This window comes from Pavona decussata, unplaced genomic scaffold (assembly GCF_977016875.1).
Source record: "Pavona decussata unplaced genomic scaffold, jaPavDecu1.1 SCAFFOLD_8, whole genome shotgun sequence".
In the NCBI taxonomy this organism is placed as follows: Eukaryota; Metazoa; Cnidaria; class Anthozoa; order Scleractinia; family Agariciidae; genus Pavona; species Pavona decussata.
The window spans coordinates 2,721,622-2,745,121 of NW_028145431.1; the positions used below are offsets into that span (position 1 = coordinate 2,721,622).

Consider the following 23,500-nt stretch of genomic DNA (forward strand, 5'->3'; position numbering starts at 1 on the left):
TTGTGTACAATTATAAATGGGATCTGTGTGATGCAGTGTATGTCGGCTACACCAGCCGACATTTACACCAACGTATTGACGAACACCGTTATGCGGCAATCGGCAAGCACTTAAAGAACGATCACGCTCTGGAAACCATCGGCGACCACCGACAACTTTCCGTTTTAAAGAAGTGCAACGGAAAACTGGACTGTCTGATTTATGAAATGTTATTCATAAAGAAGAAAAGGCCATGCTTGAACACACAACCAGACTCCATACGCGCAAAACTATTTATTTAAATTTGTCACCTTTACATGCATATTTTACGTTTTATCGCCTTGCAAGGTATAATTATATCAAGTTGTCAATTTCATTTTCTTTTCACTTGCAAATGACATGGAGTCATCGAAACGTAGTGTAAAACTTCTTCCGCTTATCTGTAAATTTCGCGACATTCTTCGCTGATCACGTGAAATGGTGTGACAGTTACATGACCTACTCATAGCCACTAGGGGCAAATTTTGTACAGCTTGGTAGCCTGGCATGAGGAAATGAATTGCTGCGGCGATTAATAGTTTCGAGTTATGGATCTGTTAACAGCCTCTTTTAAAGCTTGCTTGCTCTGTTTGAGTCTTTTCTTGCCTTCTGTGCTTTCTGAGCCAACCTCACAGTCTACTCGAGGAGTTACTTGCCCGAAGCATCAAGGAAGCGACCCAAGCGATGTGAACGACAGAGTGCAGAAACTCGCCAACCAAGAGTAAGAACAAACGTGTTTAGATTTAATTAAACTTAAGCTTTATATTTTACTTTTAATGCACAGAAAGTGCTAGGTTGCGTATGCATTGTATAAAAGGGTTGTTTGTCGGGGAGTTGAACGGTAAATAGATCAGTGATAGCAAATACAGTCCGGGGGGGGGGGGGGGTACTCCCTTATATGGGTATGGTTTTTCAGCCGCTTTGGTAATAAATAGGGTATCGATTTTTCCACACTCTAGTCTTGAATTCGGCTTGTCACGCGCTCCGGTCACGCGCTGGGCTCCAGGGGTTTTTAAACTGAAGTTGACCAGACACCATCAGTTCATAAGTAGGGTATCAAATTTTTGGTCATGTCATAAAAAGGGTAGGGAAAATCGCAGATGTTGGTCATAAATAGGGTAAGCTAGGGTTTTGGGAAGCATGCCACACACCCCTATCCAATTTTTTTGGGAGTACCCCCCTCCCCCCCCTGGGATATAGTCGAACCTCCCGCAAGTGACCATCCATAATATCAAGGATATATGGTCGCTTACGAGAGGTGGTTGCTTACGAGAGGTCAGACCACAGGGGGTCTAAATTTCGGGCAATTTGTAACATAAATTGGTTATTGCGGAGATCTAAGCCTTTTGCCAGTGCTTATCGAAACCCATAGTGATAACTTTTCTTAGCTACAAGTATATTAAGACTGGTCCAAAATTATTCTAGGCAAAAAATCTGAGGGTCTATGGTGATTATTGTTTGAATCTCGCAGATATTACTTTATACAGTAATTAAGACAATTATTGTGAAAGAAACTTGACTCTTTTATTACTCCAGCTGGCGCCGTCTAAATTTTTCAGGGAACGGAACATAAGCGAAAAGATAAGAACGATACAAGATAAGAGAGTTTTTTCCTACAAGAGATTCAATCTGATTAAAGTTTATTTCAGTGTGAAGTATAGTGCACATGTATTTTATCAATAAATTGTTTCAATGCTAAGCTGTATCCGGAAACACTTCTGGTAGCTTCAACTGTGAGATTTACGCCGTCTGCTGTAGTGATATAGCCAATATGTTACAGCGACACATTTTTCGATTTCCGCCTGTGAGAGATTACAGCAGATTGTGCATCAAGTGGTTAAAATTATAAACAATCATCTCTAAAAGTGGTCGCTAATAATAATATTATTACGAGAGGTGGTCGCTTACGAGAGGTGGACGCCTATGAGAGGTTTCAACTATTAATACTGATTTGATTCGAAAACTTTTGGTATTTTGGAAAAGTATTCGCCAATGAGAGGTGGTCGCTTACGAGAGGTGGTCGCAAAGGGAGGTTCGACTGTATGCTCAGATGAACATTTTCAGCATCAGGTATCAGGATGACAGAGTCATCAAAAAAACCTCCCTCGAAATCCTTAAATAATTCAATTTCTAGTACGTCTTTGAAGCCAATTCCAAAGATGGTTAAAATCACTTAAAGTTAGTGATGAGAGTGATGTCTCTATCTCAAAATTATTGGAGTTGGTCTCGGATATCGAGATTCATCTCTCCCGCGTTGATAAGGACATTGTGGATCGAAAGGAATCCATTTCTTTTGTGCATGGGAGCACCAAAGAAATAAAGAAAGTCAGAGCAGTCATCCCAGGCTAAACTGTTACAGGGTCTAAAAGAAAAAGTGATGAAAATTGAAGCCCAAAGTCCGCAGTTCTAAAACAGAATCTTGTTGGCCTCTGAGTACATTCCATGCGGTGCAATCTTCTGTTTTAATTTGAATTGCCTGAACGAGAGGCAAATTGAAATTTTGAGGAGAGATGCGGGTATTTATTTGATCTGGATAGTGTCTCCAATAATTATGATAAATTATAATATTATAATAATTATTGTTCTGGGCTAAATACATTCACACTTTTATTACACCCATTTTAAAATTACTGGTGGTCCTTGGCTCACACCAGTGCAATTTATTCACAAATCACACTTACTTTTTTGCTCTAAACTGCATCCTTCTTACAGTCCATCAATTTTGGTCTGAAATCATACTTGTGATTTCAAATCGCACTCACGCTTGAAATTACCCGATGCATATGATTTCACACCAAAATATTGCACTCCACTAAGTCAATACCATTATAAACAAAGTGATTTATTTTTTACTTTACAACAGTTCTGGTTCTGGCTGCAAAAGCAAATATTATAATAATTATTATACTACTTCTTTTCTGTTTACACTGTCTTATGCCTCCTCCCAGAATATATTACACAGATGATGATGATTATAAATATAAGATAGCAATCTGCCAGAAAGAAACGAGGGAAGACACCGCAGTACAACAGCTAGGCAAACAATGGCCAGAAGGGACACCATGGGTGACAGTAGGAAAATATTATGGTGCCCATGTTACTGGTGGAAGTAAGTAATCAAGAATTTATGTGTGTATCTGTGGTGGTTAAGTCTGTGTAGTGACTTCCTCAAGCAAGTTTCATTTTGTTGTGTTTCTGTGTTTTTGCATCATGAACCGGCTAACAGTCTTGTCCAATCCAGCTCTTCTGTGGAGAAGTTGGACGTAGTTGATTTCTCCTTGCTTAATTAATTATTATTAAAATTATCATTTAAACATGTGAATCATTACAGTGAGTAACTGTGCTCTTTTATTCAATGCTCGTAGGTAATTGGCTAATGATTAAATATTTCCATGGTGAGCCATATAAACATCACTGTAACAACGTAGAAAGACTTGCTGTGGTGCTAGTGACTTGTGATCCCGGCGTGAAGAGGGTAAGGATGCTTATTTTACATGTGCTTGTTCCACATGCAACAATAATAATAGCTTTTATATTCTTTTATTTATAAAATACTCCTAAAGTAATTTATTTATGTATTTCACCACAAGAAAAAAAAAAGATCTTTAGAATGGTAACTAGCCTGACATCCATGCATATTATTGGTAACCTTGAGATCATACTGGAGCAAAGGTAAGGACACGTACATGTACAAAACTCAACCAAATAAAATTAATTAAATAAATTGCATGCTGCGAAAGACAAGAAAATACAATGTACTTCTATTTTCACAGGGATCTATAAGAGTTGTTGAGGAATACAGGAATAAATCGACTACTGATGATCCAATAGAATGTTACTACCTTTTTCAACTGAATAATGATGCTGCTTGCTCTAAATCAGTGCAGGCCAAGCATCTGAGTCTTGTATCTATCATTCTTATCATGTGAGTATTTACAATAAAATTATTAAATAAATGTTGTTTTGTTTTGGGACTTGGCTTACTTGACTTAAAATCCCTAACTGGGGGATAAGATATTAAAATGTTTTGTTAGTACTAAGTTCTAACTGACAAGTACCTTCAGTTGATGGTTAGAATCTTAAGCTGATGTCTTAATGTCCAGGAAGTAAATTAACTGTCAAGCTGGTTGATGTGGAAAGTTAAAATAGATGCAGACAGGAAAAGTCTTTGTGCTTAACCAAGATTTAACCCTTTAACCCCTAATATCAAAGAACAAATTGACTCCTGTCTTGTCCCTGTACTCTTCTTATAAAAGTATTGGGGAGAAGATATTAAAATGTTTAGAAAATTCACAGTGAGTGATCATTATCCTTAATTCTCATGACCTCAGGGGTTGAATAAGCATTGATATGACAAGGAAAAACTTTGATGCTGATCACTGGGCCCATGTTTATCCAAGAGGCATCAGCGCCGAGCTGAATTTCGCACAGTTGAAAATTCAGAAAATTACCAGCGAGCACCAAATAGCGAAAGTAATGCACATTCATTAAGCTCATTATTTTCAAGAACAGTGTTCGTGAGGAAAGGAAAATCAGAAAATCGTCGGTCGCATCGGTAACATCTCGCCGTTGACATTCAGTTGTACAGTTGTTATTCCGAAGGAATATATTCCTCTCAGAGACTCTTTGCATAGCTTTTATTCTGAGACAAAGAAGCGGGAGGATTTGTTGTCTCCAATTGCATACATCTGTTGTAGCGATGTTCCTGATTTCTACGGATGTCTGACCTTAACATGTAAGTTTTATAATTTCATGTAAACAGTGTTGCGAAGATATATAATAAACTGTATGGTTTTCTAGGTGGCGTTCCTTCGTTTTTTCCTATTGGCACAGCTGGGAAATAAATTAAAATACTCATTTACTTGGTAAGCTGTAGATTCATTCATGGCATATCATTGCTATATCATCAAAGGTAGGAATAATTTCATGACAGTACGATAGACGTCCAGATCCGTCGGCGCTATATGTAATTTTGAAAGCGATATTAACTGAGCTAACATTGAGTTCAGCACTGTTAATTGCTTTTCATGTCAACTTCAATAATAATCGAAAGAACCCTTTAAGATTACTGTTTATCTGATACAACAATAGGATTAATACCTTCGGACAAAAATTATTTAATGTTGAGGGCTGCCAGCTGTAACTGTTGGACAATTTCGCTGCGTCGCTCAAAGGAACGAATATAATGTAGAAAAACGAACCAAACCCTTGTCTTTCGTTCACCAAGAATTTTACACAAAGGAGTACAAAGAACTTGAGCGCTTTGGGAAGTAAACATTTCTTGTAGGTGCAGAGATTAAAATAAATCGGAGCGACTGAAACGAAATCAACCAGTCCGATTTACCTGGTCTGATTTATTTTGAATACGCCAGGACTTTCATCCCAGCAGAAATATTCTGGTAAACCAATCAGATCGCAGGAATAAACAATAGAAGCGCTTGTAAACAATAATAAACGTGCGCAATGCCTATTGGGTGAACATGGGCCTTTAAAGAGTTAGGTAAAAAAAGTTAAAAAATTGTCAGGCTATAATTTTTTTCTAATTCCAGCCCTGATAGTTTAAATTCTGTATTGATCATTGTACACAACTGACAGGGTAATTGTTCACACGTTTTTTCATAGATTGATTGTCAATGGTACAGCTTGGTTGCTTCTTGGCTTCTTGTACCGGAGATATCTGGCTGGAGCTAGAGGGTTGGAACGAATACCTAGTTGTGAGGTTAATATTGAGCATAATTATATATGCATTATAAGGTTAATGTAAGCATAAGGTATTGAAAGTTACTTGCTGTTAGTGCAAGAATAATATATAATGAAAATTGGGGGCTTTAAATGAATGACCTTTTTTTAGTATTTTGAGTTAAGTGATGCGAGAATGTTCAAACTGCTGGCAATTCTTCATTTTACAGTTTTGTACAAATAAACTGTATATATTATACAGATGAATTTTTGATAATTCAGGCCAGCAAATCAACGGCAGTTTTGTATGGTCTCTTAAAGACCGTAAAATGACATGTTCAAAACTCAAGTGGAACCACAAGCCATAGTTAAGTGGTGTCACTACCAAGTTTGGAACATTCCATGGTGCCATTTTAAGGTCCGTGAGAGTATATATAGACCATAGAAAACTGCCTTTAATTTGTTTTTTTGTTTTTTTTTTACAGTAATACATGTATGGAAAGGGTATGAGCAGAATTGGCTTTATTTTCCATTGAGAAAGCATGTGCGCTTACATCTGACATCATTAATTTTTATTGTCTATACTGTTATAGACAAGTTATAGCTATGAGCCAATCAATGTGCAGAATTTTTGACAGTTACTGTAAAATTCTTATTGAACGCACCGCTTACAAGTGTGGGTCAAAACTGATTAATAGTACTCCCCTGTAATCCTTTTTTGTTTTAGTAAAGTGAAGTTAAGGATATAAGGAGCTACAGCAGCTGTATCCTCAGCTTCCAGCTGAATACCTCACATCGCTTGGATTGCAGTAATTTTTGTATTATTTGCAGGACAAGTGTAATTTTATGTGTTGGTGCTGTAAGGCACATCCAACAAGATATGAGGTAAGAAAACAAAATTGTACTCCTAGCTGGCTGTGTAGCTCTGTTGCGCCTTAGTCATTTGCTTTCTAAGAACTCACAATGTTCACTAAATTTGCTAGCCTGCGAGCAAGCTCTTGGGGAGGAGGGGGGGAGGAGAGCTTGCACTGATGTCTCAGGAATTTGAATATGAATTAAGCATATGTGCTTTAAATTACAACCCAATGGTACATGTAGCCTTGGATTAAAGGAAGAGAAGTATTATTGATACTACACGTGTTTGAGTGTGTATTTAACTAAAATGATTAATTTTTAAATAAAAGTGAGTTTTTAAAAAATTTATTCTAAATTTGAATTACAGACTCCAAGCTTCTCCACATCCATCAAATTGCAACAAACTAAACAAGATTTGTTTTTTCAGTCATGTGTCATTTTAATGTCAGTAGTACAGTATTTTCTAAATGTCTTAAATGTTTTTCCTCTTAGGCAATGGATGACACTCTGGCAGATGATGATGGAGATGACACCTTATTACCGGTGTAGAGCTTGTAAATTTTCAAATAGGATTTTGTAGACATACCTGTATCATTTTTAGTGCACAAATGTCAAGGAGTAATCTAAAACCACCATACTATCCCACTGATGTGCCAAATTACTCCCGAACATGGACGGTTAACGTACTGTATTTAATTTTATATCTTGTAATTATCTGTTGTAATACTTTACTTTTGTGTAAATAGTGTGAAATAAATGAAACTTGAACCTTAATTAAGGTACTGATTGAAGCATCCGCAATCAAGGAAACATAATTATTGTGGAAGCATAATTACTGTGGCACACAACTGGGGAAAACATTTTAAGTGCCAAATAAAAGTTAGCTTTTGAGAAAAAAGAAAGCGTTCCCTGATCTTGTCATTTGAAGTTAAGAAAAAAAAATCTAGCTTCCAGGATCCAAAAACATAAATTGAAAGCATTAAAAACTTGCGATTCCTGGGCAGAATCTTGTTGAGAATTTATCTCACATGACTCGAGGTGGTATTTTTCACACCACTCACACCACTTCATGTCATGTGGCATAAAATTAATTTTTAAACAGCGCTTACCAATGACATGCAACTTATCACCTTCAAAAGACTACAATAAAGTTGTGTTTTAGTGGACGTCAAATATCATAGAACAGCCGTTAAAACTATTTTGAATTCTGAGAACATTTTAATGCAACAGAACCAAGAAATTGGCAGTTTTCTGCGCTGACAGATGGTAAAACTTTACAAAAGACGATTTCCAAGCCAGTTTATCTAAAAGAATGTTTTATAAATACAGCAAATTACAATTTGCAAACTGGGAATCATCATTTTAGCCATACTGTTTCTGTAATAATGTGTGACTCGTTGTTTGGGGTGCAGGTGGGGGGCTTTTTTTACCCTTGTTTTTGTGTCTGTTATAAGGTACAAAATCAGTGGAGAAAAATATATCTATGCTTTCAAAATTTAAAAATATTATTATGAGTTGTAACTTCATAGTATTTGAATGTTGTTCTTTTTTTTGTTTCATTAGAAAAGTCAAGAATTACTTAAAATAATCATTTAAATTTGATTAGACAATCTGGAGAAATTAGACAATCTGGAGAAATTTGGCACTTATTAAGTATTTTGACTTTAAGCTTTAGACACTGTAACCAGATTTTAAATGCCTGCAGTTTAGAATAGTTTGTAATTTTTAGTGTTTTCTAGAGTTTCAAATTATTAGCAAAATGTAAATTAGCTGGTAGCTCTTCAACATTGTCCAGTGGACAAAATAGTTTTAGGCCCGGTTCAGACGCCGAACTTTTCATGAGCCGAACCTAATGCCTCGAATTAAGTACATGGAAAGTTTGGCGTCTGAATCAGTTGAGAACGGCTGTTTCAATTTGGAACGGCTCAGCCGGGAATTTCGGCTTTGGAACAGCTTTGATTCAGACGTCAAACTTTTCATGAGCCGAACTTAATGCATAAATTATTATAACGTATTTCAAATAAAAAAATGAAAATAAAAAAAAAAAAAAAACGCCAACATCTCGATTGGTTTTGCTTCAAGTAAATTAAGTTCGGCTAATTAAGTTCGGCGTCTGAATCAAAAGGCAGGATTTTCGTGATTTGTGCCGACCTTGATTTGAATTAAGTTCGGCTCATGAAAAGTTCGGCGTCTGAACTGGGCCTTAGTTACAAGAATTATTAAATTCAATACATGTATATAGTATGTAACTAGAATTTATAAAGGACAGTATTAAAGTACTGTGTTAGCTGTGTGTAACATGATGCATAACTTGTCTCCTTTTTTGGAGTGCATTAACTCTGAAGGTAGTTTCTTCAGAATTTCTCTAGTGGCCGAAAGATAATATTATAGTTACAAGCCAGTTCGTGTTCATGGCATCTTGTTGGTCAGTTTCCATTGGATTGTTGCCTTGAGTTTAAGTCATTCAGCATTGTATAGAGCCATGTACATCTACTTGAGCAACTTGTTTCAGAATATACAATGTAGCTGTACATGTAATGGACCATTAGACAGGCTGATAAAATATATACCTGTTTATTAGTTTCTTTTGTCACATGCGTACAGTTCATTGTTGAACATAATTTTGTCCAGCAAAAGAAGATGCCTTTTACTTTAGAACCTTGGCAATGTATTAAACAAGGCCTTGTTTTGCAGTTGTTGTTGGCGATTTTGTATTGGATTTTGCTATTCTCTTTAACCCCCCCCCCCCCCCCCCAAAGGAAAAAAAACTGACACCCTACCTATTTAAATGCATGATATTGGTGGAATATACCACAAGAAACCATTGCATAACTTTTGTATTCCATGCTCAGTTACTGGTAAGTTATGTTGCACTTTTCTGGTAATATTTTTAACAGTGTTTTAATTTCCTAAGAATTACCCCTTTGTTAATTTCCTGGCTTTTTCCTGAACATCCTGGGCATGATGATAGCCAATTGCCAAAACTCCTGTCCTAAAACTCAAAATATTTCCACAGATAATGTCTGAATCTATTTTACTTGAGCATTTCTAACCATTGTTCCTAATTTTCAAACCAAGATTCTTCAAGACGTGAAGATGTTTCAACCATATTCTCCAAAATTTCAAGCTCACTCAACGGTTTCCATTTGCTAACCAAGACTGTAGAAATCCTGTGGGACATTGCAGAAAATGAAGTCTGGTATTCTAGGTTTGTGGTAATTGGCTGTACGTGTACTTTACAACATGGAGGAAAAGTGATAACCTTCACCCATATATATTTACGAATTTTTGGTAAAAGCTAACACAAACCTATAAAAACATGATCAATTGATAATGTGACCAGAACACTAGCTAGGTGAACTTTAATAAAAAGAATCTGGAAAGTATACATTCAAAATAGTGATTTGATGGTGTGTAATTTTGAAGACTTCAGTAAGTCCAGTTTCACTTAGGGAGTCTTTTTGTGTATTCATGTTTCCTAAAAGTACAGTCAACTCTCGCCTTGCGGACACCTTGATAAATTGGACAGCAGCTTAATCCCGGGCAGAAACGGAGTACAGACATTTCACTGAAATTTTATAAATTCCCGCTATTACGGACTATTCCTTTTATGGACACCAACTCGCAGTCCCAAGGGTGTCTGCAATAATGGGAGAACACTGAAATAGTTTCCTCAAGGGGGTTATAATTTTTTAGAGATTCAGGGTTGGTACGGTGAAAAATATGGAAATTTGGAGACTACTCAAATTCTAGACCTGGAAAAAGTATGGAAAATAAAGACAAAGTCTGGGGGACAAAATGGAAAAAAAAGTCTGCAACTAGTGCTCTATATTATTGAGTGAAATCTTTGTCAGTTGTTCAAATTTCAGTTAACTTTCATCTTAGCCAAAATGTTTGATTACAGGATCATGAGAAGTCCTCTCTCTACCCTATCCACCCATCCCATGACAGTATTAGTGAGCTTACGCAACAGGAGGGCTGAGGGAAAGGGGACAGTGAAATGTCGCTGTGTGACCAACATCTTAGGACCTTTACATTTTTAGGTGATTTTCGACTAAAACTGGTGTTCTCTCATCTGTGACAACCTGAAAACCACGAGCGGTAGAATTGTTACAATCTAGAGTCATGAATACTTGGCTGTCATGTTGGTCACACAAGCACAATTTGCCGTCCCACCACATCAGCGTTCCTGTTGCGTAAACTCGCTATTATCTTGAGTTCAGGCACAAGGCAATATCAGTCCAACAATTTTTATTTGACACACAACAAAATAGTATATTATACAAACAAGGTCCTGACTAATTATAAACTCAGTGACTTTTAAAGATAACTGGTTAACCCTTTATTTAATAAATTATTTAATAGTTAGATTGGGCCCCAGCAGTGTTCAGCGTCTAGTTTCTCCTTATAAAATTACTAGTTAATCAAACATGTCGAACATGAGAATAAAGGAAAAGATCACCAAAGATAAAATGTCTTGATGTTCAAACAAATTCTCAGTACCACGACATCATCATCATCGTCTTTACTTGCCATAAAGTGCATAAATCTAAGATAAAAGTAGCAGTGAAGATATGACAAGGAGACCTCAAGAAACCATTGGGCTTATATAAAGAGGTCACCTTGAAAACACAAATAATCCCACGTATGATAAAATTTAATGTGTTCCCTGCTAGCAGAGGCCTTTTTTCCATTGTATTTGCTGAACTGATGGGCGCAAGGAAAAGAGACCTCTGCCCTGGGTCGAAATGGACTGTGTTGAGCATGTGGTTGAATCAAAGTCCATTTTGACCCAGGGCAGAGGTCTCTTTTCCTTGTGCCCATCAGTCCAGCGAATACAACGGAAAAGAGACCTCTGCCAGCTGGGAAAAATGTGCGAAGAGCATTGAGGAGAATACACAAGTTGTTCCTGGAAATAAAGGGCTAATCAAGACGATCCTTTCACAGTGCAACTAACAAAGCCATGAACATTTCTGGAATGTTGATTGTTCTGCAACAAATCAGATGCAACATCAAATCACAAGTGAAAAAAGAACAAACCACAAGTAAAAATAATTATTACGTCCATAATTTCTGATCTCAGCTTGGGGTTTATTTATGTTGCATCTGATTCAGGTTTCTCTTTGAAATTCCCAACACAATAATCATTCATTAAATACATGTAATTCTAGTGCTCACAATTTTCTTTATAGTTGTAGTGTACAATCCATTTATATTAAATAAAAATACAGATTTAGTTAATGGGTTTATGAGCATTGCAACCACATTATTTTATTAGCTCATTTATTTCGTCTGTTGTCATTATCGTCTGTCCATTTTCCAGCATTCTTGATTCGATTTGCTACAAAGCCATACATCTGTTGATAAAGCAAAAAGTTAAAATCTCAGTATTTTCCATGAAACATTGCAAGGTGGAGTCTGGATCAGTAGCTGCCCTTCTAATTTTCAAGATGAAAGCTGAGCAGTCCAGATGAAAAACTTACAAAGAGTTTCTCTATTAACAAATAAACAAATAATTTATTTTGATTATGACAATGATTTTATTATCATTATTATTGCAATTATCTCAGGAATGCACTGGCATAGGAAAATAACAAAACAAGATCCCCTTAATCGGCATTTACACGAAATGCTTAATGTAGCCCCATTTATTCCCCATTGTATACTTCACAAATTTTTAAAAACCATCCTCCCTTCGCAATTGAAATAATTGAATGGTTTAATTCAGAGAGAATGCGTGATATTTTTGTCGTTGTGTTACTGGGAATCATACGGAAAATAACTCTACGATAACGTCATAACCCCAACTTGAACTGGTCTGGTTTCCTCCGCGTTGAATTATTTCATCTGTTTGTGAAAGCGTTGTTTCTTCGCTATGAACTCTTCCAATTTCCGCCGTTTAAACTGTCGAATACTACTTAGAAGTTATTATTTTGATTTACCGCTTGAAAAACGTTTGTTTTCTTTCTGAAAACGGCAGATCAGAGTCTAAACATTCATACATGTGGCCGCCATTGAACGAAAACAACCTTCTAAAATAATGGTGATTTACTTTGATGTCACACAGGTAGAGATGAGTGGGTCCCCTCCCTCGTGATATACGCGCCAATAATGGATTATGATTGGGCTGTTTTTGTTCAAGACAATCAGAACAATAAATCCCTTCTGGGAGAGGGCAGAATTTAACGTAGGTTTAATGAATAAATCAAATGATGATTTGACGTCACACAGAAAGGGATGAGAGGGTCCCCTCTCTCGTGATATGTGCCTAAATAATAGATTTTGATTGGGCCGCTTCTGTTAAAGACAATCAGAACAATACTTCCCTTCTAGGGGAGGACATATTTTAATGCATAAATTAATGTGCACATTTGTGGCTACGACGAAGAAAAAAAAAATACCTGACCCAAACCTAGACACGGCCAGGGCATTCCGTGTGATTAATCTGATCACCAGGGCACCTTCCATTCGGACAAAATTTTTGGGTGGAAATTACAGAAACTTTCCATGTCAAATGGAAAGACTTTTTTTCCAGTTGTTCTACACTTGCGATCTCACTGATAGATCAAAACATGTGATGACACAATGATGGTACAAGTATCCAACATAATCTAAATTATTTTGTGCAAATGGAATGGTAATTTCTGTTCAAACCAGTTGAAATGGGAAAAGTGGAGTGCCTCCAAAGGTCAGCTGCTTGTTCTGGAAAATTTCCGTTTGATCCATGTGTACCATTTGCATTTTTAAGAGGTTAAACTAGAATTTTTGGCTATCAAATTAATGGAAAGCATCCCAAATGACTCTCCCTACCTGGTTAATTTTCTCAACTGGGTGACAGTATGACAGTAGTCTTGTTGTTGTTTCATAGCATTTTGAACATGTGTTATATGCTGCATCCCAAATATCTGAAACAAGCAAACAAACAAACAAAACAACTACTTGATGTAGTGCTAAGTTCTTCTAGTTATAACAATTATTGTAATTATTGCTGCTTGATTAAATAAAATTACATGCGCACACAGCACACATATTTTTTTTTATTAACAGTGCCTTAAACAAATTTTTACAAAATTAAAACATTTTTTAATATTTTTTTATTCCAAAAAAATTGTCTGGAATATATAATAATATTGTCAAGTCAGTTACATTCTAAATTTGGGGACAAAATTCAAATACAAATTGTACATTTATTGACTTAATGATTATAACATACAAGACACTGCAAGCACCTCTGAACGAAGCAGTCAAGCAGTCAATAGAATTATAGCTCTTTTTCTTGTGTTTCATGCTGGTTGCAAAAAGATTTTTCTTATGGATAATGCTTTATGAGCTAAATAATTGCACAAGCGAGGATGGTAAATAAACTTGTATTATTAAATTCATGAATCAGGAGTCCAATATGGTCCACAATGGAATCTTGTCCTCAGAGAGAGAGCTGATCCAGCATTTCTTGAAAAAAGAAACTTGATGTACACATTCTAACAGATCTAAATGTCCCGTACCTGTAAGTTTGACTCCCTTGTTCTTGTAATGTTCAACATTTCTCTCCATATTTGATTTCTTCATCATCATTACATCCATCACTCTCCTTGTCAGGTTCGGAACTTGTTCCTTTGTAGACTCTGCATCACTCCCGTCACTCTTTTGTTCTCTGATTGGAAACAAAAAAGATGAACAACAGCATTAAAGTATGGATTATTAAGCCTTTGCTAGACAAACATCAGTGCTTTTTTTTTTGCCTTACAATCTACATTGCTCCAAATAAGCCCTATTTTAGTACACTGGAGACTCAGGTTATCATGTAAGAAAGTTTGTTGTGTATTTAATTTTTGAGTAAAATGCTTATAAACAAGAAATCACAAGGGATCTTTACAAAGGAGATATGGATCCTTAAACAATTTCTTTCATTCACAGCCACCATTGCTTCGTATGACTTGGTTCCGTCTTGTATTTGGGGAAAGAAAATAATTTGAGCATTAACATCTCTTTTGTGTACATGTAGGTTGCTTGACTGTGTTTTCTAGAAATTACCACCTCGGTGAGGGGATCTTCTAAAAGTTATGAACACGATATCAGATAAAAAATTTATAATTATTAAAAGAAGAAATTCAAATATACTAAAGTCTTTGGAACTTTTTAAATTGTACCGGTTAGATGCATACTTGTTGTCTGCATCCACTCTTTCCACAGAGATGTATGTGTGATCATGAGGTTTGGGAGGTGGATGTGGAGCTTGCTCTAAAAAGAAATGCATAATATTCAATTGGTCAGTGACATTAACAGTAGCAAAAAGCATTATAAATCTTTTTTCAGAAAATATCCAAATCCCTCCCATGGTATGTTTTTGGGGATGCTATGCTATGACAAATCTCCCAGTTAATACACACCCCAGGCTAGTTCAATGACTTCCGCGTCATGGGGCAAATAAAGATTGACTGATTTTTAGAATCATGTAACATTTAAAAAGTTCACTTGATTGGTGATTTAATAATTATTATTATTATAATAAAATCTCATTAAAAACATACCTGCATCAATTGTTATTACAATCTGAAGTCCTCTGATTTTACTGAGCTTCAATTTACTAGGATCTGAAGGCTGCAACAGAGTGCAGAGAGGCACATTAAGTTTTAGTTCTCAATTAGTGCACCCAAGTCTTGAAATTTGCGATGGCATCACAGTATCATAACTTTAAGGTTTACTTCCATGTTTCGCGAGTGCCCTCAGGAAAATCTAGCGTACACGCGCTGCTTTCGATAAAACCACGGAAAACTATATATCACTGTAAAGCTGATAAATTGAAGTTTGCGAAAACATCAATGTTTTTTTTATTTTGTTGGATACATAAGTGCTCAGAGGCCTGCAAACTCAATACTAGCGACGTGTACTTAACTGAATTACCCACTCTCACGTAAAGGCGCACAACCAAACAGACTGCACAAATTATATCAATCAGGAGATAATAAGTGTGTCAGGCTTTTTCTTTATTCCTATTGGTATGTTTGAAAACCTATCCTAAAGATGGACAATGGAAAATTTTTGTAGTCCCATCAGATGTTAACACGTCACAGGAAAAATATTTTGAATTTCGTAAAAGCCTGACACACTTTGATGCATTAATATCTGCTGACCATTTTGGCCAAATTTCGTTAAAATCTGGCAAATCTACATACCCTATTAATTCATTTGAAGATGGGGAATTCGCGCAAAAACAAAAGCCGTGTTTTCGACCTTGAAACATTTTCCAAGTTTTCGCACCTCATTAAAATACTTGTCAACACGCTCACGCCGCCGGCCAATCAAACACAAAGAAGCATTCCCTGGAGAGTTCTGTGAGCATTTAGTGTTACTGTAATATTATAAAGCGATTTCTTTATGGGAAAAGATAAGTCTGGCGCAAAAGAACCACCGGCGAAACCAAAATAAAGAAGAAAACGGCAGATAGACGCAGAACATGAAACTGGCAGCCCCAGCGGAGATGACACTAGACACGCACTTCTCACCGCTATCAGTACATGAGGCTTCGCGCTGAGGTTTGCTGCTTAATTTCAGCTGGTCAACAAAGGCGAAAGTGGCTGGATTGTCGCCGGCATCTTCGATTTCGGACTCCGAACTGATGTTCGACCCTCCACCATCCGCTTTATCGTCCTCGAATTTCTCTGCTGCCAAGGCAGTTATAGAAAATCTGACTGGTTGTACCAAGAACTCTTGTCGCTCTCCACCAGCGGAAGTTTTTTGGCTTCGTCAAATGATTTTTCGACCTTCTTTGGGCCTGGTTTTTTCTTAACTGTCACCCAAAGCGACTTTTCTAGTTTCGCATTCTTCATAACAACCTTTTACGCAATGCTTGAATCCAAAATGGAACGCTGTTTTACAGTAAAATTTTACATACAACGCCGTGACATGCGATGAACACGATGTAGACAAAAATATGCAAATTTGCCGGTAATTCGAGATTGCGGGTAAATTTTGCCGCGTAATATCTCAACACAGTCCCACATAAATTGGATTATGACACCTTCACTCGCTCACCGCTTTTCCTACAAAACTTTGTTTTTCAGATAGCTCGCGTTCTTTTTAAGATTTCTACAGCTGTTTTCACGAAACTTTGCATCCCTTTCTTGTTTCAACAATTACCTAAAAAATTTATTTGAGAAAAATTCGACCTTCCTTCCCTATAAATAACCTTAATCGAGCAACAGATGCTTCAAACAGCAGGTGTCACTCGAGTATAGCATAAACTTGATTGATATCAGCACCTGCTTTACTATACTAGCTGTCAATTTATTTAAGCTTATGAAACGTCATGCTGTTCTATTATCGTTAATTTTCTTGTTGAAACAAGAAAGGAAAGGGAAAAACTATAAGCCATACTGATTATTAGATAAAGGGACAGTATCACGCTATTTTTAGTAACACATTGAAAATCGGAAAAACGCTATTCAGTTGATAGCAGCCAAGATATAATGACAAAATTCCATTAAAAGACCATCAGAATGCAAAGAAACTATCCACGGATATTTTCGCCGACAGATGACCAAAATAGAGAGGGGTTCAAATTTGAAAACGTCTGGCAGACGTTTTCAAATTTCGCTGTTGTAACGCACTAAAAATCGCCGGTTGTACTATATTTTGGTTCAACCTTTCGTCTTAGAATCACTAGTAATATTTCTTTAAATTAGCGATTGAGAAATTACATGTAAGTAACACAGTGTTCAAAGTTTAAAGTTAGTGAATTTGGTCAAAAATCATGATATCTCCCATCGATCTCCCATGATACTGCCCCTTTAACGAACGACCCAAGTCTCATAAACAGTGTCCTTAACATCCTAATTTCCTTGTGTGATAACTGTTAAAAGACTGTCAGACGAATTGCGTAGTGCGTAGGGATTACATTACATTGTACATAAAACCGGCTAGCCTTACTTTGCCGTAAATTCTGACAACACTGATCCCATTACAGATCTTGTCTTGTTCGCCTTCGTTAACGTGATGACCCTTTGTACTTTTAGACCAAATACCAATACATGTTTCGTGCACGTTTGATGTTCCATCGTGATCAGAGGGTCCTTTTCTGCGATTTCTGTCGTCATCCGCCATCTTTTTTCATCAAAGTTACGATAAACTAGTACTCAGCCTTTCTCCGATCAAAATACCTGGTCGCTACTTCGTGTAAGCTATATTGTGATGTCTTTATGAGTTTAACCCCATTTTCACAATAATATTAAATAAAACAAATTCCCTTCCACAGAAAGGTCTATACCTTTATGCATGCATCTCATTCTGTGGGTATTTATTCGTACTTATGTCACTCAAATTGCGCCTGAAGTTGCGGTCTCAAGTTGACTAGAGGTTTGCAGAAGTGGAGTGAAAGGGCATAAAAAATGTGCTTACATCAAGTAGTAAGTGTAGGTGCCTTGCCGGTTGAAACAAATGTATGATGATTCTAGAGGGAAAATTGGCCATTGCGTATTTTATCGCTTGTATTCTTTTAGTTTTGACATTATTTCAAGATAGACATCTGACAGGTATATCAGATTTTGGAGCACGAGGCGCTATTGTTGGTTTGACTTTGTGTGCAACATGGTTCGTTCCACATTCTTCCATCGCCAAGAGAGCTGCTGCGATAGGTCAGTACGGTGTTCGAAAATATTTTTAAGTCTTATTTGTAACTGCTAAAAAAAAATACTCAGGCGGAAAAAAGGTGTCAGTTAATTGGATGTGCACAAATGCAACCAGACGTAAAGTACTGCATATTTGCAAATCCAAATCACTTCATTAAGATGTTTTAAGGACGCCATTTTTGCGCAGCGGATCTTAGCAAGGGTTATTGGAATCCAAAAAGGTAATTGCGGTAGCCACTCATTTTTTCAGAGATAATTAAGCAACAATAATTCGAATCGAGGTGTTTAAATAAAGAGCAATGTGTGGCATTTTTCCCCAAATTGAAGCTAAATTATCTCTGATAAAATGCGTGGTTTCCCCTAATTTTCTTTTTGGATCCAACAACCCCAGCCTGTGAATGCAGACGTATTTCCGGCTGTCGCTTCTCTCTGCCGAAAGGAGAGAAGCGACAGCCGGACGTATGTCTACGTTCATAGGCTACAATAACCCTAGCCTCCCACGCAGTCGTTTTTAGGGGACTTGTATTACCTCCTCCCCACAAACGCCTGCTTACCCAAGTACCACATTCCTTTCCCATTGTTTAACTCCCGAAGCACCCTAGCCAATCGCCATCGAGGCATTGTCTAAAGATATCAAGTCAAATTGCTGGTTACAATGGCTGCTTCCATTTCCTGCAAGCTTTGTACAGTCTCTGGTACAGTCTTGAGAGATACGGGAGTTTTGCTGGAATAAAATATATTTTTCACTTCTGGAATGGCTGGTTGTGGCTGAAACGCCCAAAAAAATATCGAATGTGAATAGAAGCGGTTCTTTTGCGATGCTTTGACGCCGTTATCTGCTGGGAGAGTCAAAATTTTCGGGAAAATGTAATCGATCTTCCCGATCCCCGCCTGATCAAGTTGAATGTCGGTGAAGATATCACCGGTGCGGAAACTCTGGAGCAGATTTGTTTGTTTGTACGAAGTGCTACAAGGGACTAACTCGATTCGAGAAAGCAAAGAAGAATGTAGAAGGTATCAAGGGGAGATCTGCAGTATTTATCAGTCCACTAAAGACTATTAAACAGAAAGTTAAACGACAAAGAGTCGATCAACTTGTGGGCCAGGTGGAAAATGTCGCACATGCCCCCAAACACATTGCAACAACAAAGCGAGTTTCAACTGCAAAATCTTTAAAGTTTACTGACATATCGTGTAATATTTCGGTTTCCTCCACACTGACAAGGTCGACAAGATTGAAGGCAAAGCTTGATAAAATAATATTAAAGCAACTTTGCATAGCCAGTCGGCAAATTGACGAAAATATCGCTATTTCCCGTCACAAATTCTTTGATTGCAGTCACTTGATAGGATTTTTAACGAGAAGTTTTGAACGTAGGGCACACCATGCTGGAAGTTCACATAAGATCGGTCAAGTTCTGTCTCCGCCGTGACGTTTTTCACTGTTCCCGCTAGAGGCATTCTGAGGTCAAGGTCAACCTTCCAGATTTTAGAAAGTTCATTGTGATTGGCTTAGCGGCGGAAAGGAATGTGGCACTTAAGTAAGCAGGCGTTTGTGGGGAGGAGGTAATATGGTAATGGTAATGCATTTATATACCGCATTTTCTATTCATACATGTATATATATTCAAATGTGGTTTACATCAGCATATGTCCATTAGCAACCTCATCCTACCCAGCCAACCCATGAAACCATGAAACAGCACAAAGACCAGACCAGCACACCCAGAACTCCATGCCCTACTCTTTGCGATTAGTGTCTGGGTTCTTTAACGTCCCGCAGGGTTGTGAACATTGAAGTGTTGTGAGATGGGGCCTACGGTGGTTTATCGTCCTTATGATGTCATTACAAAGGCAGCACTTTCTCCTCAGTTATTTAAAGACGCTGAGTGTTGGTCTGGCCGGGGTTTGAACCCACGACCTCCCTCACGGTAGTCCTATGCTCAATCAACTGAGCTAACTGGTCGGCGGTGTATGAATCCCCTAAAAACGACTGCGTGAGAGGGTACAATAACCCTTGCCAAGAGCCCCTTTTCCTGCATACTTTAATAAACCACACAAAATATCTCTTTGTTAGCAGGCACCGCCGCTAAGGAACCCAACTTTCTGGGACCATCTTGAGATGCACAGAATGTATGCGCAGTAGCAACAGGGGGCACTGTCCTTAAATTAAAATATAATTTTAAATAATTTATAACAACATCAACAACAACTTGTTGACTGATAGATTCCAAAGCATGTGTTTGTTATTATAATGTTATTGTTGTTTAACGAGCTGGATGATCATGATTGTTGTGATTTTTATTCTGCTCACCAGGTTGTGTTTTTGGCATTGCCATGCTGCTTAGTGTACGGGACTCAACGTGGAAATATTTTGGCTGGTATCTGGCTTCATTGTCGTTCTTTCATCTTTCTGAATATGTAATGGTTGCCATATATAGCCCAGACAAGTTAGGTTTGGATTCATTTCTGCTTAATCACAGTCCAGAGTATCAAATTGCTGCTGTTACAAGTTGGGTTGAGTTTGCTCTAGAGTTGTGGCTTTTTCCAAGAATGAAGAGCGTTTCTATTTTAAGCTTCATTGGCTTGGTGATGATGATAGGAGGAGAAGCTCTCCGTAAACTTGCCATGACAACAGCGGAATCCAATTTCACACACATTATCCAGACCAGAAAGGCTAGGAATCATGTTTTAGTGACTCACGGAATTTACAGTGTTTGTCGGCACCCAGGGTATGCAGGATGGTTTTGGTGGAGTGTAGGTAAGTTCATGAGGATTTCAATCAAACCTTAAATTTATTAATAATTATTGGTTAATAAAATAATTAATTGGCTTCTCTTTCAGGTACTCAAGTTACTCTTGCAAATCCTATTTGCCTCTTGGCATACATTTGGGCCTCATGGAAGTTTTTTGATGAACGTATCCACGATGAAGAAATCACGCTTATTTATTTCTTTGGTGATGAGTATCTGGCCTATCAGAAGAAGGTTCCATCTGTTGGTGTACCTTTTGTGAAAGGCTTTAAGTTAACCCCTGCCATGACAGAATAGATTATAAGTAACTTCTAATATAATTTCGAATGTGTGAACAATGCATTATTCCATAAAAATAATATCAGTTCTGTACCCCTTCTCCATGGAAGGTCGTTTGGTTAGGGCAGGTCCCACCCAACTGGAAATTCACTAATTTTTTTATACTTTCCTTTTCAAGTGTTGGCTTTTGAGACACTTTCATACTAGGCATTTCCGAAGACCTTCCAAGGGGTTAGCCTAAATTTCAGCTGTCTACTCTGTTATCCACAAATAAGAGGCTGAACGACTTGGGAGGTGGCTGGAATTCAGACTACAAAGGGGTGGGTGTTGATATTTCTGGGACTACACCTTGAGGATGTGTAGTCTTAGTCCTAATAGTGCAAGATCCAGATTGGAGTTCCTGGGCATAAACAGATGCCTTCTTTTTTGTAAAAATTGGGTCAATCTACATTGGGAAACAAGAACATTTTTGTGGGAAGGCCTTAGAAAAAAGTGTTTTTGTCATTATTTTGGTGCTGCAGGAAATGTAGTTTTTCTTTTTTTCAATACCTAAGTTCTATTACTAGTAATAATCAAAGATTAGGGACTGCGTTCAATGATATCACTCCCAGGCTCTTTCTCCTTTGCCAAGTTGGTGATGATGTCATCTGCCCTTGCAAAATCTGCAGAGGATGCCAGATACACGTCCCAAGATCTATTCATTCATTGTCCTGTACAATCTCAACTCCAATCTGTTTTAGGAGTGCATTCTTTTTCCGTCGAACGCAGTTAATAGAATAAATGATGAAGAGATCTTGATGGGAGAGATCTCTGATCCATCATTTGGGTCAGTAGTGCTAGTGGCACAACATTCATTTGCACTATTTAATAGCTCCCCTGTACAAAAAGTGGATCCCACCAATATTTTATTGCTGAAAAATCAACAAATTTTTTCTATAAAATAAAACTTATATTTGTTACAGTTTTACAGCAAGATAACACTAATACAAATGTGAGTGTCTCTGCCTGCACCCTTCTTTCTCAACCTCAAAAGATGGTGTCTTTATTGCATAGCCACGCCTCTACCCAGCAGTAAAAAATGACAGTGAGATTCAAACCTCACTTAACTTTTTTATCTTGCAATGCTGACTCTTGCTAGCTAAACATTTCTGTGTGAGCCAGTAAAATTTTTGTCCGTAATGTTCATGCGATAGGTGGTGTGTTCAATAACCCCCGCTTCAGACATTAGGTAGGCCCTTTTCGGAAAAAAACGTATTATGACCAGTTCCCAAGGTTGAGTTAGGATTGCTAAAACATTCGGGCATGGGCAAAAATCACCCACTTGTGTGAAACTTGAGATGTGCCTTTAGTTAATACTTTTGCAAATTTGCAAGTTTCCTAGCGGTGATTTTAGTTACCCATTTCCAAGGCACTTCCAGAATGCATGTATCTGGCTGGGCAAACGAGCATCAGCTTTCAAAAAATTATTAACTTTAAGTGCCATTTAATTTCCAAAATAATTTATTATGATATATTTAATTTATACTCTTGTAAACATTATAGCGGTAGCCATTTCATTTTATTTTCTTAGTTGGATAGTTTGATGGAAGAATATATGGCTCTCAGCCGTGACATCTTGACCATGTTTCTCTCAGGCCATGTGCCATAACCGTTAATCAATGGTAATCATTGTCTGGCTTAATCTTACTCAGTCAATAATAAGTATTTTATTGTACCACCATAGAGTCCTAAAGTGTGACATCTTAAATATTTGAAGTTTTGAAATTATGGAATTTATTATGATACTCTGAAAGAGCATGATGAAAAATACCAATTTGCCAACATATTAGCACTGTTATGTTCCGATTACTCCATGCAAATCCTTCAAATTTTTGCCTAGAACTGAAGCGAAATTAGAAGGATTTCATTTGTATGGAGTCAACAGTTACGTTAAATGTTGATCTCATTGTAAAATTAAGAAGCGTTTTCAGTGAATAATTCAATATTGATTAAATGTTCAAATGTGTACTTGCTAAATGAATACCTGATGTGTTTTATTGATTAATAACTTAATTTAAGTGTCAATGTATTTAACACAGATGACTGTTAATTGGGAACACTATGAATAAGAGAAAGTAACTTAGTTAAATAACATGACAAAAACATTCTTTGTTTTTTCTAAATTCCAACTGGTGTGTTGGCTATTTACACATGTGGCCCAGCCGATGTGAACGCGTGACTACCGTGATACAAATCAATTTAGTTATAGAGGCCTTTTTGGTACACATTGTCTCTCCAGATTAATAGTAGTCT

General features: G+C 37.2%; 3 protein-coding genes across 6 annotated transcripts; 2 read left to right on the forward strand and 1 right to left on the reverse strand.

The window, feature by feature from the left end:
* Positions 1-525: 525 nt before the first annotated feature.
* LOC146488938 (cation-dependent mannose-6-phosphate receptor-like) lies at positions 526-9,245 on the forward strand. Of its 2 annotated transcripts, XR_014865685.1 has the most exons (8): positions 526-739; positions 2,967-3,127; positions 3,384-3,493; positions 3,792-3,943; positions 5,641-5,737; positions 6,529-6,582; positions 7,045-8,365; positions 8,760-9,245. XR_014865685.1 is itself a non-coding variant. In XM_085114877.1 (7 exons), the coding sequence occupies exons 1-7, from the start codon at positions 567-569 to the stop codon at positions 7,099-7,101; spliced, it is 804 nt and encodes a 267-aa protein (XP_084971003.1). In that variant the 5' UTR covers positions 526-566; the 3' UTR covers positions 7,102-9,245. The 2 variants fall into 2 exon arrangements, 1 of the variants encoding a protein (XP_084971003.1); XM_085114877.1 differs by having other exon boundaries at positions 7,045-9,245.
* Positions 9,246-10,788: 1,543 nt separating this feature from the next.
* LOC146488939 (uncharacterized) lies at positions 10,789-17,684 on the reverse strand. 3 transcript variants are annotated; one of them, XR_014865687.1, is made up of 7 exons: positions 17,479-17,684; positions 15,081-15,150; positions 14,700-14,790; positions 14,055-14,203; positions 13,363-13,457; positions 11,406-11,909; positions 10,789-11,283 (listed from the first exon to the last, which is right to left on the reverse strand). XR_014865687.1 is itself a non-coding variant. In XM_085114905.1 (6 exons), the coding sequence occupies exons 1-6, from the start codon at positions 17,650-17,652 to the stop codon at positions 11,832-11,834; spliced, it is 642 nt and encodes a 213-aa protein (XP_084971031.1). In that variant the 5' UTR covers positions 17,653-17,684; the 3' UTR covers positions 10,789-11,831. The 3 variants fall into 3 exon arrangements, 2 of the variants coding, with proteins under 2 accessions (XP_084971031.1, XP_084971020.1); XM_085114905.1 differs by having other exon boundaries at positions 10,789-11,909; positions 14,715-14,790; XM_085114894.1 differs by having other exon boundaries at positions 10,789-11,909.
* Positions 17,685-17,831: 147 nt separating this feature from the next.
* On the forward strand, positions 17,832-23,213 carry LOC146488940 (protein-S-isoprenylcysteine O-methyltransferase-like). The gene is made up of 3 exons (XM_085114853.1): positions 17,832-18,182; positions 20,494-20,937; positions 21,021-23,213. Exons 1-3 carry the CDS (start codon positions 17,990-17,992, stop codon positions 21,224-21,226), a joined length of 843 nt encoding a protein of 280 aa, XP_084970979.1. The 5' UTR covers positions 17,832-17,989; the 3' UTR covers positions 21,227-23,213.
* The last annotated feature ends 287 nt before the right edge of the window (positions 23,214-23,500 follow it).

What these genes read in the sequence shown, in the direction of transcription:
- LOC146488939 (XM_085114894.1), bottom strand. Translation starts at nt 17,652, where the DNA reads ATGGCGGATGACGACAGAAATCGCAGAAAAGGACCCTCTGATCACGAT. An exon ending in TTGTCAGAATTTACGGCAAA is followed by an intron (nt 15,151 to 17,478) that starts GTAAGGCTAGCC and finishes ACTCTGTTGCAG; the next exon opens with CCTTCAGATCCTAGTAAATT. An exon ending in TGTAATAACAATTGATGCAG is followed by an intron (nt 14,791 to 15,080) that starts GTATGTTTTTAA and finishes ATTTCTTTTTAG; the next exon opens with AGCAAGCTCCACATCCACCT.
- LOC146488940 (XM_085114853.1), top strand. Translation starts at nt 17,990, where the DNA reads ATGATGATTCTAGAGGGAAAATTGGCCATTGCGTATTTTATCGCTTGT. An exon ending in CAAGAGAGCTGCTGCGATAG is followed by an intron (nt 18,183 to 20,493) that starts GTCAGTACGGTG and finishes TCTGCTCACCAG; the next exon opens with GTTGTGTTTTTGGCATTGCC. An exon ending in ATGGTTTTGGTGGAGTGTAG is followed by an intron (nt 20,938 to 21,020) that starts GTAAGTTCATGA and finishes CTTCTCTTTCAG; the next exon opens with GTACTCAAGTTACTCTTGCA.
- LOC146488938 (XM_085114877.1), top strand. Translation starts at nt 567, where the DNA reads ATGGATCTGTTAACAGCCTCTTTTAAAGCTTGCTTGCTCTGTTTGAGT. An exon ending in TGCCCATGTTACTGGTGGAA is followed by an intron (nt 3,128 to 3,383) that starts GTAAGTAATCAA and finishes CAATGCTCGTAG; the next exon opens with GTAATTGGCTAATGATTAAA. An exon ending in GTGATCCCGGCGTGAAGAGG is followed by an intron (nt 3,494 to 3,791) that starts GTAAGGATGCTT and finishes CTATTTTCACAG; the next exon opens with GGATCTATAAGAGTTGTTGA.